The sequence below is a fragment of the Podarcis bocagei genome (genome assembly GCF_964188305.1).
Source record: "Podarcis bocagei genome assembly, chromosome: 2".
NCBI lineage: Eukaryota > Metazoa > Chordata > Lepidosauria > Squamata > Lacertidae > Podarcis > Podarcis bocagei.
The window spans coordinates 15697512-15710988 of NC_138126.1; the positions used below are offsets into that span (position 1 = coordinate 15697512).

Sequence of the window (13477 nt, forward strand, 5' to 3'; positions counted from 1 at the left end):
CATCCAGCGGGTGGCGCTGGCTGTCAGCCTCCTCCTTCCTTGGTCTCAGCATTGCCATTATAGAACTCAGAGAGGAGGAGAGGAGGAGATAACGCATTGCCTGTGACTGCCATTGGCTCCGGCGCCACCTACTGGCGGCCTCCCTGCCTCCTGCCCTATCACTTTTTATACCGTATTTTATGTTGTTTTTTGCTGTATCACAGTTACGTGTTTTAAATTTGTTGTTAGCCACCCTGAGCCCGGTTTTCTGAACCGGGAAGGGCGGGGTATAAATAAAAATTTATTATTATTATTTATTATTACCAGTACCAGTGACCCCTGTGCTGATAGTTATCTAAACCATTTGGAGGGCATCAGGTTGGGGGAAGCTGGGGGAGATTGCCCAGCGGCCTGATCCAATATAAGGAAGCGTCATATGTTTCCTTTACATTATTGTTGTGCTCCCCCTCTGGGCGTTGTGTTGGATTTTTGCCTCTGATCTTTTTCTGTCGCTTTTTGCAGTGGTTTAGTTGGTCGGCTGCTTTGTTTACTTATTTCAGAGGTGGTAGTGGTGCTCAGCTCCCGCTGGCCACTGTGAGAATAGGATGCTAGACAAGACAGGCCACTAGATCGATACAGCAGGCAAGGGCTTTCTCCTACGTTCTTAAATATACCCATCTATAGGTGCCAGCATCCGGACGCGAATGCGTATCATTTACAGCAAAGCAGGTGGTCCCTGTGGGGAAAATCCAGCCAGCCAGTGCCACCATCTATGATTTTTATGAACCAGGTAAGTGATTGACAGGTCACAGGGCCTGGGGGGGGCGGGGGAACCAGGCCGCATCTTTCTGGTGGGGCAAAGGTTTAGTAGCTGCGGCCTTAGGGAGCAGGAGAGAAGTTGCCTTCGCTGGCTGTAGCAGGCAATTAAGGGATAATTTTTGCTTATTAAATCGTAACCTGACATGACAACATTCTCCTCAGTTTGAGATTGTAATTGAATTACCACATGCAAAACTACCCAGGTTAATTTTAACAGGAGTTGCTTGCAGCTTAAAACCTAGGCAGAGAGAGAGGTGCTATGTCTGAATTAGGCCAGAGTGTTTTCCATGCATTAAATGTTCTGGAGAAGTTTGATATTTTCTATCCAGGGGATTAACTTAGGTTGGCTCTGGGCGGGAGTCAAATGAGTTTTTGAATTCATGGAACAAGATTCTCCCCTCCCTTTGTGTGCTGCCACAACCCCTAAATCTGCTTTGGAGCGTTGGGAGAATTTCCAGTGCAGGTTTGTGGGGTAACTCAGTGAGAAGATAGGGAAGGAAAGCGCTATTTGGGGGGGAGATTATTGGGTTGTTTCTGGTTTTATTTTGCATTTTTTGTTTTTGTGATTTTATGTTGTAACCACCCGGAGATCTGCAGGCATAGGACGGTATACAATTTAATTAATAATTAATTAATTAATAATAACCTCATTCACTTTCTGAAAAAAGTTGAATATGCTGAGGTTTTGGTGATAAGCAAATGTATTTTCTTTTATTTATAAAAATATTTCTATAACACTACAGTGGTACCTCGGGTTACAGACTCTTCAGGTTACAGACGCTTCAGGTTACAGACTCCGCTAACCCGGAAATAGTACCTCGAGTTAAGAGCTTTGCTTCAGGATGAGAACAGAAATCGCGCGGCAGCGGGAGGCCCCATTAGCTAAAGTGGTACCTCAGGTTAAGAACACTTTCAGGTTAAGAACGGACCTCCGGAATAAATTAAGTTCTTAACCCGAGGTACCACTGTATTCGCAAAAAACCACCACCCATCAGAGTAGTTTGCAACAATTGTACATAACTCCATAAAATAAAACAAAACATTAAATAGTTAAAATAAGAAAGCAGCTGACTATTTCGGAAATATGCGTTCTTGATTGCCTGTATGGGTCTGGTGGTGGAATAGAAGACTTGTCCACACGCGTTTAAAACTTGAAACAGAAGGCAGCTGCTGGATCTCTGTTGGCAGAGTATTTATTCCGCAATCCTGGGCTGATGATGCTAAAGGCTTGGTTTCTTGTTGTGGTCAAATGAACCTAACCAACTTGGGGAATGACAATGGCAATCACAGAGGTCAGGGTGGGATATAATGGTTTATGTTCCCTGACATACTCTGGACTTGCAAATTAACGGAAGGACTTTGAACCTGGATCAGGTTCACAAAAGCTTATTACAAAACTGTTGTTGTTGTTATTTCTATATCGCTTTATATTTCTAAAAAATAATCTCAAAGTGGTTTGCAACACATTAAAACATCAAATAAAACAATCCAGACTGAAACATTACAGTGGTACCTTGGGTTAAGTACTTAATTCGTTCCGGAGGTCCATTCTTAACCTGAAACTGTTCTTAACCTGAAGCACCACTTTAGCTAATGGGGCCTCCTGCTGCCGCTGCACCACCAGAGCACGATTTCTGTTCTCATCCTGAAGCAAAGTTCTCAACCCAGGGTACTATTTCTGGGTTAGCGGAGTCTGTAACCTGAAACGTATTTAACCTGAAGCGTATGTAACCCGAGGTACCACTGTACTGAATAAAGTCAAATATAAAACATACATTCAATGCAACGTAATTAACAGGAAACTCAAACGCCATCTTAAAGAATGAAAAAAAGACCATTACAAAGGAGGTCAGAATGCACATTTAACAAAGTTAACAAACAAAAAAATTACCTTAAGCATTTCAGACAAAAGCAAGTCAAATATAAAGTGCATATTTAAAGCAGCATAACAAACAAGGGAATAAAATATTATCCTAAGCTTAGGATGTATCTGTTGCTGTTGCCACCAGACCTGCCAAAAGTGGTTCATGGCCGGTGATGGCTGTGGAAGCCCAGTGTTACGTACTGAGTTGAATAGTATCCAAAATGCAGCAGTCTGATTGGTCCTAGAACAATAGGATTCAGAAGGCAGCAGTCTGATTGGTCCACAGGAGCCACCCAATCCAGTTCCAGGTGGAAGTGAATCCTCAACCTGATTGGCCTACAGGAGAATCCCGGAATTAGCCAATCACGTGGGGCCCATTGCGTAAATAATGTATATAAAGTAGATGTTTTGGGAGAACTTCCATTCCTCACTACTATGAGCTGAATGAAGAGCATGAAATCCACACTCGACTCTGAGTATATTTCACCCAGGCTCGATGACCTGGCTCTGCACTAAAGAGACAGCTGGGGGTGGAAACATAACATGAAAAGCCTGATCTTTTGGGGGAAGAAAGTTTGTTGTTCAAGACCTCCCAATCAGCTTTAATAGAGCGGCCTGAGTTTGTCAGAATGTGTCTGAGTCCACCTGAAAATAGCATCCGTCTGGAAGTACCAGGGTGCATGGGCATGAATATATACACACACATGCATGCACATTCACACACAATTTCTTTTTTAAAAATAATTTTTATTGAATGATTTTATGGTACAAAAAACAATAGAGCCATATGACCACTAAATATAATTAAGAAATAAAAATTACATACATCAATATTTAGTTTGTCATTTGTTATTTACCATCTTATTTCCTCCCAAACATTCCATACAAAAACACACATATGTGCAGACACCCCCACCCCCACACAAAATGATAATAATGAAAGTAAATATTTTCCCCCTTTTATCTTACAAAATCTTTTCTTCAACTTTGACTTCCTGTCAAGTCCGTTTGCATATATTTTATCTTACAATCGAATGTACACAAAACAATAAACCTTTCTATATAAATTTTCCAATACATTCTGAAAACATAATAAATCCTTAATTGTTGTCCACCTCCTTTTAGTTCCTTTATCACTCGATGCTAGCACGGAGTCAAAACTATTATTGTATTTTTGAACATATCTTCTATAACCATCCCATTTTTCCGCAAATTTTTGCTTTGAATTTCCTCTGAGTTTACTAGTCAATTGAGCCATCTCCACCAATTCCTGTATTTTGATTTGCCAATCTGTTATTTTTGGAGCCTCGTGATCTTTCCATCCCTTGGCCACAAGTATTTGAGCCACTGTGGTTGCATACAAGAATACCTCTCTTAGATTTTTTGGGATCTCTTTATCTAAAATACTTAATAGAAATGCCTCCGTTTTTTTCGTAAAGGTTATCCCCATCATCTTTTTAAATTCATCGTATATTCCCCCCCAAAAAAATCTTAATCTTTTCACACGTCCACCACATGTGGATCATGTCACCGTTATGTCACACACAATTTCTAAATGTTCTCCTTTCGCCTTTCAGACCAGCGCTGCAGCATCTTCTATGGCGCCCCAAACAAGCCTCAGTACGTGTCCGCCTTGTGCTCCGAAGACGTCTGCCAATGCGCCGAAGGTGAGGTTGCCTGGGCGGCCTTCCGCTGGGGGTGATGGGAAATCTGGAGCACCCCTCCCGCAGCAAACACACCACCTCCTTCATTTCGCCCGGATGCTGGGTTGAGGTTCTCTAAGGCAATGCGACCATAAGGTCTCGCTTGCTGGATCCCAACAGCAGGATCTGAGCGACTCTGCACACGCCTCTCCTTAGGCTGTGCTTCAAACCCCACCGACCTGGGAGTTGGATGGAGAGATGGTGCCAGTGTCGGTTTTCTCTCTTTTTCAACTCTCAAATTCAGCTTCTCTGCATTTCTGCAGACATTTGTGAGTAAACCACAGAGCCTAGGGCTTGCCGATCAGAAGGTCGGCGCTTCGAATCCCCACGACGGGGTGAGCTCCCGTTGCTCAGTCCCTGCTCCTGCCAAACTAGCAGTTCGAAAGCACGTCAAAGTGCAAGTAGATAAATAGGTACCGCTCTGGCGGGAAGGTAAATGGCGTTTCCATGCGCCGCTCTGGTTCGCCAGAAGCGGCTTAGTCTTGCTGGCCACATGACTCGGAAGCTGTACGCTGGCTCCCTCGGCCAATAAAGTGAGATGAGTGCCACAACCCCAGAGTGCGTCACGACTGAACCTAATGGTCAGGGGTCCCTTTACCTTTATACACACACACACACACACACACACACACACATATATGAAATCCTCAGGAAACTTCTTCAGCATACTAGGAATCAGGACTGTGTAAAAACACAAATGTTAGTGAAAGTAACGTACAAACACACACACACACCACATTATTTTAGGGGGACTTGCTTTGCAAAAATGCATACGTTAGGAGAAAGCTGCACTAAGACGCTGGTCCCCGTTTTGTGCTCACTTTCCCTATACCTCACCCATTACAAACCTGGACTGCCTAAACTCCACCTCCCTGCCCACTTCTCTTGAAGCATCTCAGCACCCAGCCTTGCACTAATGCACCATCCACCCCCGCCAGGGGAACGTAGTGTCAGGCTTGGAGAGTCCTCCGTTCGGTAACTCCATAGATAAGAATCAACGAGCAGTTGATAGATTTATAGCCAGTGTGGTGCAGTGGTTAAAAGCGGTAGCCTCGTAATCTGGGGAACCGGGTTTGCGTCTCCGCTCCTCCACATGCAGCTGCTGGGTGACCTTGGGCCAGTCACACTTCTCTGAAGTCTCTCAGCCCCACTCACCCCACAGAGTGTTTGTTGTGGGGGAGGAAGGGAAAGGAGAATGTTAGCCACTTTGAGACTCCTTAGGGTAGTGATAAAGCGGGATATCAAATCCAAACTCTTCTTCTTCTTCTTTTATTAAAGCTTCATGTTGCGGTCACAAAATACACAGCTCTCCGCAAGGAGGGCAGTTGCCTGCTCTGAATTCAACTCCCGCAGCAAGGAGCGCACCAACATGAAGTTCCTCCCCCTCTCTGCCTCCTTTGCTCTCGGATACGTTCGGACCTCCAAGTCCGTGGGGAGGGGGGTTCCCCCACACTCCCAACTGATGTGTCTCCCAACTGCCCCCTCCCTTCTGGATCTCTTGCCATTATCTTGTAGCTGGGTATCTCCTCCCTAATCTGTTCAGCTTCTGTGTCTGTGTCTGTGTCTGTGTCTGCCTGTCTCTTCTGAAAACACTGGGGGGGGGGGAAATACTCCCCCTCCTCTTCTGAGAGAAGGTGGTCTGCCTGTGACTGCATTCTCCCATCTTCAGATCAAAACCATTCCCTGACGCCTAGGAAACCTGACCTTATCTCCTCTCTCACTTGCACAGGTGCCTGTCCGCGTTTGAAGCGTACCCTTGACGAGGCCATTACGGAGCAAGCACGCATGGAGTTTGCATGCTACAGTCCCCGTGTGCATTACGGTAAGGTGTTAGGGGAGGGATCAGAGACCCTCCAGCCTCTCCAGCCCGGCTCTTTTGGCTCTTGCCCCACTGATGTCTCACCATCTCTAATCCCTAATAATAATAATAATAATATTTATTATTTATACCCCGCCCATCTGGCTGGGCCTCCCCAGCCACTCTGGGCAGCTCACAACAGAATATTAATATACAATAGTCCATCAAACAATAAAGCTTCCCTAAACAGGGCTGCCTTCAGATGTCTTCTAAAAGTCTGGTAGTTGTTGTTCTCTTTGACACCTGGTGGGAGGGTGTTCCACAAGGCGGGTGCCACTACCGAGAAGGCCCTCTGCCTGGTTCCTTGTAACTTGGCTTCTCGCAGTGAAAGAACCGCCAGAAGGCCCTCGGAGCTGGACCTCAGTGTCCGGGCAGAACGATGGGGGAGGAGACGCTCCTTCAGATATACTGGACTGAGGCTGTTTAGGGCTTTAAAGGTCAGCACCAACACTTTGAATTGTGCTCAGAAACGTGCTGGGAGCCAATGTAGGCCTTTCAGGACCGGTGTTAAAATGGTCTTGGTGGCCGCTCTAAGTTACCAGTCTAGCTGCCACATTCAAAGCCTCTGTGATGCATAATTTCAGACTTTGCATCTTTTCTGCTATGGTTCACATGCAGCTCTGTAGCCTACTTGCAGACCCAGCTGAGGTCTGACGTTTATGTCTTTGTTGAAAATATTTGCATTCTGCCCTCTGCCCTCTGAGAGATTTCAGGGTGGTGGCGAACAACATGAAAGTTGGAGAGTTTTTTGTTTGTCTGCTGTGCATCTGTACATCTCTTAAAGTATCGTAACCAAATTTTGCACAGTGGTCCTTGAGATCAAGCAGCAGATTTCTTTCTGTGCTTGGATGCAACATTCTTGAATCAACAAGACAGACTGAACCTTAAAAAAATTGCAGTGGTTTTAAACTGCTGATTTCAAAATTGCACTGATTCTAAAAACTGGTTTCAGCTCTGCACTGATTTTTTTAGACTTCCCAAGCAACACCCGGGTTCATGGCTGCTAAAGCCACAGCATTAACAAGCAAATGAGTTGACGGCTAAAAACTTAAAGGCCTGACACAAAATGCATGGGAAAATATAAAATGACTTAACCAGGGACGGAGGGAGGTTATTTTGGCACTAGGCAGACCTCTTTGGAAATGGCATTCCATATTGGAGTGGCCACCACTGAAAATCCCTTTCCCTTTCCCTTCTTCATACATAGCACACATTTCCAACAAGGAAATACTTGGAAAAGTTCAAGTTCCTAGTCCAGTGCACTTAATAGCCTACAGATCCTTGTGGGGTTTTGTCTCCTTTTGTCAGTGGGCACTTCCTGACAACCTGCGTATTGAGAAATCACCCTGATTTGCTTGCACAACGCTTATACAGCAGTTAGACTGAGCCTGGTCTTTATTGAACATTCATTCTGATATTTTTATGGGGAGGTTCAATGACAACGAGCATTCATCCTTCATTCATCTCTGGTTGCTTGCAGGATATTTACATATCTTCTCGTCATTTATTTATTCATCTCCCATACTTTCCCTGTCTGTCATTTACCAAACTGCAAAATGTTGTTTTTTAGCGGGATTTCTTGCCCTTGGGTGAAAATAAATGTTTTAATCCACTTTAACTGCATAAACCTAAACTTCTGGTGTGTGACCATATTCCTCCTGCAAATTATTGCATGTTTGGAGGTGCCTTTTGTTTCTTTATTCCTTTTATATGTTGGTTTTGGAGACTCGTTTTCTTCATCAAGCAGTGTATGGTCTGAAATTAGTTCCCGTCTTGTGGGTTGCTGACATGTACCTTCCTGGCTATTATCTCTTTTCTCTAAGAGCCAGTGTGGTGTAGTGGTTAAGAGCGGTAGACTCGTAATCTGGGGAACCGGGTTCGCGTCTCCGCTCCTCCACATGCAGCTGCTGGGTGACCTTGGGCTAGTCCCACTTCTCTGAAGTCTCTCAGCCCCACTCACCTCACAGAGCGTTTGTTGTGGGGGAGGAAGGGAAAGGAGAATGTTAGCTGCTTTGAGACTCCTTCGGGTAGTGATAAAGCGGGATATCAAATCCAAACTCTTCTTCTTCTTCTTCTTCTCTCCCACCTTCAGGGTTCCGAGTTCGAGTGGAGCGCGAGACCCAAGAAAGCGCCTTCCGTGTCTACGAAGTTATCATCCTGGAGCCCTTGCAGTACAGTGAGCGATGTTTATTTCATTTTGATAAGTTTACGAATCTCTTCCTAGGAAATACCTCGAAGCGATTCAACCATAAAGACGACAACAGCAACAACAACAAAACCTAAAACAATTTGACATATAAAAGCCATTACGGCAATTGCATGTATAAAAATGCCTTCAAATCCAACACAGACACTGGCTGGGCTAAAAATCTCCACTTCAACGGCTTGTTGGAAGCAGAAGGGCATCAACAGGAGTCAGGCCATAGCTGACAACTTTCAGATTTGAAAATAAGGGATCAGCAGCCTCGAAAATAAGGGATCAGCAGCCTCACCTGTCCTGGGGACAGTCTACGGGATAGCTAACAATCCAGGATAGCAGCAGGAAACGGCGCTGGAATACGGGAATTTCCCACAAAAAAAGGGAAGGTTGACAGCTATGAGTCGGGCCCCAATGAAAGAGCCTGCTGTGGTGGCGCAAACAGCAAAATTGGGCCCGGGACCACAGCACCCACAGCACCCCTCTGCTTGCTGCCCATTCCAAATTGCCCAGCTGAAGCCTTCTTAGAGGGGTAGTTGCTTGCAGACCTGTTTGCTAGGTTTTGCTCCTGTTGTCTGCCACCTGTAGCTGGTCCCTGCCCCCAATGCAGCGCCGTAGCTCAGGCCCCTGGAGCGCCGCATGTGCCCTCCCCCCAGGGGCGGGGCAAGCCACCCATTGGGCGGGGCGAGCTGGGGCAGGGTGCACTGCATCGAGCCTCGCCACCGCAACCCACCCCCCAGCTGTAGGGTGGCTGAGGGAGAGGCGGCAGACAGATGCAATAATACAGTGGTACCTCGGGTTACATACGCTTCAGGTTACATACACTTCAGGTTACAGACTCCTTTAACCCAGAAATAGTACCTCAGGTTAAGAACTTTGCTTCGGGATGAGAACAGAAATTGTGCTGCGGCGGCAGCAGGAGGACCCATTAGCTAATGTGGTGCTTCAGGTTAAGAACAGTTTCAGGTTAAGAACGGACCTCCAGAACGAATTAAGTACTTAACCCGAGGTACCACAATAATAATAATACTAACAACAACAACAACAACAACAACAACAACAATTTATTTATTTATACCCTGCCCATCTGGCTGGGCTTCCCCAGCCACTCTGGGTGGCTTCCAAAAAAATATTAAAATACTGTAATACATCAAACATTAAAAGCTTCCCTAAACAGGGCTGCCTTCAGATGTCTTCTAAAAGTCTGGTAGTTGTTGTTCTCTTTGACACCTGGTGGGAGGGTGTTCCACAAGGCGGGTGCCACTACCGAGAAGGCCCTCTGCCTGGTTCCTTGTAACTTGGCTTCTCGCAGTGAAAGAACCACCAGAAGGCCCTCGGTGCTGGACCTCAGTGTCCGGGCTGAACAATGGGGGTGGAAACGCTCCTTCAGATATACTGGACCGAGGCTGTTTAGGGCTTTAAAGGTCTGGGCGGCTTCCAACAAAATATTAAAATACAGTAATGTATCAAACATTAAAAGCTTCCCTGCCGTTTTGTGCAGAGTGGAGCCTGCAGGTGGCCAAGCCGCCACGTCACAAAGCCCATAGCCAGGCGACCCGCACCCACCGCACTTCCCTTCCTACGCCACTGGATGGCGATTATCTTAAAAATGAAACAAAATAATTGTAAGTTTTTATTGAGGCCTTTATCCCACAATGAAACTAACCTGACCTGTTCAGCTCATTTTCTCTTATATTATTCTCACTGCCCCCCCCCATCACCCCCTGGCTCCCATTCTCTCTTCCTCTCCAGTCGCAGACGTTGGGATCTCTGAGAACGAGATCAGGCGCTTCGTGGTCCGTGCTGCCTGTCGGACTCGCTTGGTCACCGGCCAGGAGTATCTGCTGATGGGACGCGATGGGGAGACCCGGGATGCCGAAGGACGGTAGGTTGAGGAGGGGAGGGGAATCAGGTGTGCAGTGGGCTGGTTGGGGGGCAGGAGGAAGGCCCAGTAGGAACTGGTACCCAGAAACAGAGTTCACTGGCCTTCAGGGATTTTTGAGAGAAGGGAGTTGAAATATACTCGGAGTCGAGAGTGGATTTCATGCTCTTTATTCAGCTCATGGTGGTGAGGAGGAATGGAAGTTCCCCCAGAATGTCTGCTTTATATACATTATTTACACAATGGGCCCCACGTGATTGGCTAATTCTGGGATTCACCAGTAGGCCAATCAGGTTGAGGATTCACTTCCACTTGGAGCAGGATTGGGTGCCTCCTGTGATCCAATCAGACTGCTGCCTTTGGGATCCTATTCAACTCAGTACATAACACCAGTCATGCTTAGGGATCAACTGCTGAGAAGGGGTGGCTAACTTGTGGCCCTTCAAGAGGTTATTAGACTCCTGGTCCCATCAGCCCCAATGAGTCAGGGATGATGGGAGTTGTAGTCCAGCAACACCTGGTGGTCCACACCCTACCCTACCCTTGGGGCAACGGTCAGGCACTTGCTGAAGCAGAGAAGAAAAGAGGTGGGGCGCAAATGTTTAACAATAACAACGCCAGTGCCGAATTCAGAGGCAGTATAGGAAGTTGGCTTATGCTGAACCCATCTAGCTCAGTATTGTCTACACAACGTGCCTTGGGCCCTCTTATTTACGGGACTGCCTCTCCTGGTCTGCCCCGCAGAGGACCTTAAGGTCCATGAATAATCATAGTTTAGAGGTCCCGGGCCCTAAGGAAGTCAGATTATCCTGGGCCAGGGCCTTCTCAGTGATGGCTCCTACCTGGTGGAATGCTCTGCCCCATGAGACCAGGGCCCTGCAGGATTGAACTTCCTTCCGCAGGGCCTGTAAGACAGAGCTATTCCACCTGGCTTTCAATTTGAACTTAGCCTGTCCCCTTCCTTCCCTCCCCCTCCCCTTTTTATGAAGATTACCCGCTCTGGGGTCCCACAGCTAATTCTCCCCTGATCTCCTCGCTGGCCCAAATAGGACTAATTTAGCCAGCTAGCCTCGGTGATCATCTAATGTTTATTGGATGGATTTCCCCCCTAAATTGATTTTTGAATTCTGAATTTATTGTTATTCACGTTTTATACTGTATTTTATGCTGTTTTTTGTTGCATCAATTAAGTGTTTTAAATTTGTTGTTAGCTGCCCTGAGTCCAGTTTTCTGAACCAGGAAGGGTGGTGTGTAAATAAAAAATTATTATTATTATTATTATTATTATTATTATTATTATTATTATTACACAGACTGGCAGCAGCTCTCCATGGTTTCAGGCAGGGGGCACTCCCAGCCCTCCCCGGAGGATTCTGGGACTGGAGAGCCAGTGTGGTGCAGTGGTTAAGAACTGTAGTCTCGTAATCTGGGGAACCGGGTTCGCGTCTCCGCTCCTCCACATGCAGCTGCTGGGTGACCTTGGGCCAGTCACACTTCTCTGAAGTCTCTCAGCCCCACTCACCTCACAGAGTGTTTGTTGTGGGGGAGGAAGGGAAAGGAGAACGTTAGCCGCTTTGAGACTCCCTAGGGTAGTGATAAAGCGGGATATCAAATCCAAACTCCTCTTCTTCCCGTATGCAAGGCAGAGGCTCACCCGCTCAGCTACTGCCCCTCCCTCAAACGCTCCTTCTCTGTAAATGCAGCTGTTTTGGAGCGCATCTTTGCCAAGGCAGCTCCAGATTAAACTCTCCTGCGTACATTTTTTGTGGAAGGGGGTGACTATGCCTGGCTTTTTACACGCTGACCCGTCTTCTCCGCAGCCCCCAGTACCTGATGGATATGAATTCCTGGATAGAGGAGCTGCCAAAGTCCCAGAGCTGCCGAGCCACACAGCACCGCAACACCTGCTCCCAGCTCCAGTCATTCATCTCTTCCTTTGCTGTCAGCGGCTGCCGGGTCTAAGCCACAGAAGGGGCTTCACGTCTCCTGCGCTCCCCCCCCCCCATTTAGATGCACCAGAACTCTGGCCTTTGCAGCGGAGTCGCTTCCAAGTACGATATATCAGCTCTGCTACATTTGGGAGGGGGCCTTGCTCACCCTGCTGACGGGGGACCCCTGCGCCTGAGAGTGTGCCTGGCCTTTTTAATGCTTTTAACGAGATTCTGGCTGCTAATTTCTAGGGAGCCCACGGAGCCACTTAGAAATAACAGGAATGTGTGGCCAAAATGGCGGACAGCTGCCTACAGTGTGTCTCTTTAAAATCGGTGTCTGTTCCATAGGAACAGGAAAATGTGTGCCCAGAGCATATTTGAACAAAACGGGCATTCTCACCTGAATTTAAAATGACAGTTTCCCTTTGCATAACATCAGCTACGTTTACAAGTTCAAACAGCAACTTCCGTCTGCGAATGAAGACGAGGGGTGGTCGTTGGCCGAATGAGAAGTACCAGCCTAGTCCTGTCCAAAAAGCTCTCGGCATTAACCTTTTTTATTTTAGGTTTCGCCTGCAGCACCTTACAACGTATTTGCACTGTTCAAATGGCAATTTTATTCATTAAAAAGAAAGCGTTGCTTCCTGGTTTTGTTTCCTCTGCCTGTTCATTCTTTCTGTTGCCATCTTGAGTCTTGAGGGGTCGCCAGGCTCAGGCGTAATGGAGTGACCGGCTGAGGTGGACAAGGAGGGGAAACGGGAGGATGACATGTGGCAGGCTGAGCTTCAGGAGGTGGGTGTTTCACCCTCCCAGGATACGGATGCCCCGGCTGGAGAAGCAGGACTCCCATCTCTCCTCCCGCAGACTGACCCCCTGACTCATAAGAAACTGATAACACAAGGTTATGTTTTGCCTGTCGTTGCACCCAACGTATCCATGGCTAGTCGTACTCAGAGTGGGTCCATTTAAGTTAATAGACGCAATTAATTTTGGCCAACCCGTTCGTTCAAACACACAGGTTATGCCAATTCAAGGTGCTTCACTACTAAGCCAAAGATATTAGGTAGACAGAGGAACGAGTATCATAGCATTGTAGAGCTGGAGGGACTCCAAGGGCCAACTCTATGATACTAGGTTTAAGAACCATACCATAGCTGTCAACTTAAGGGCGATTCCCTTATTCCAAATAGGATTCCTCGCAAGAAAAGGGAAAAGTTGACAGCTATGAACCATACTGAACATGG

General features: G+C 46.8%; 1 protein-coding gene across 1 annotated transcript in view; it reads left to right on the forward strand.

Annotated features, from left to right (window-relative positions):
• Window positions 1-12880, forward strand: part of LOC308581214 (complement C4-A-like) — a 67025-nt gene extending 54145 nt beyond the window's left edge. Inside the window, exons 36-41 of the mRNA XM_081183747.1 lie at window positions 664-769; window positions 4240-4329; window positions 6095-6187; window positions 8316-8399; window positions 10173-10305; window positions 12123-12880. Coding sequence (XP_081039873.1) covers window positions 664-769; window positions 4240-4329; window positions 6095-6187; window positions 8316-8399; window positions 10173-10305; window positions 12123-12264 — 648 coding nt within the window. The 3' untranslated portion in view covers window positions 12265-12880. The remainder of the gene's footprint in view (window positions 1-663; window positions 770-4239; window positions 4330-6094; window positions 6188-8315; window positions 8400-10172; window positions 10306-12122) is intronic.
• Window positions 12881-13477: the final 597 nt, after the last annotated feature.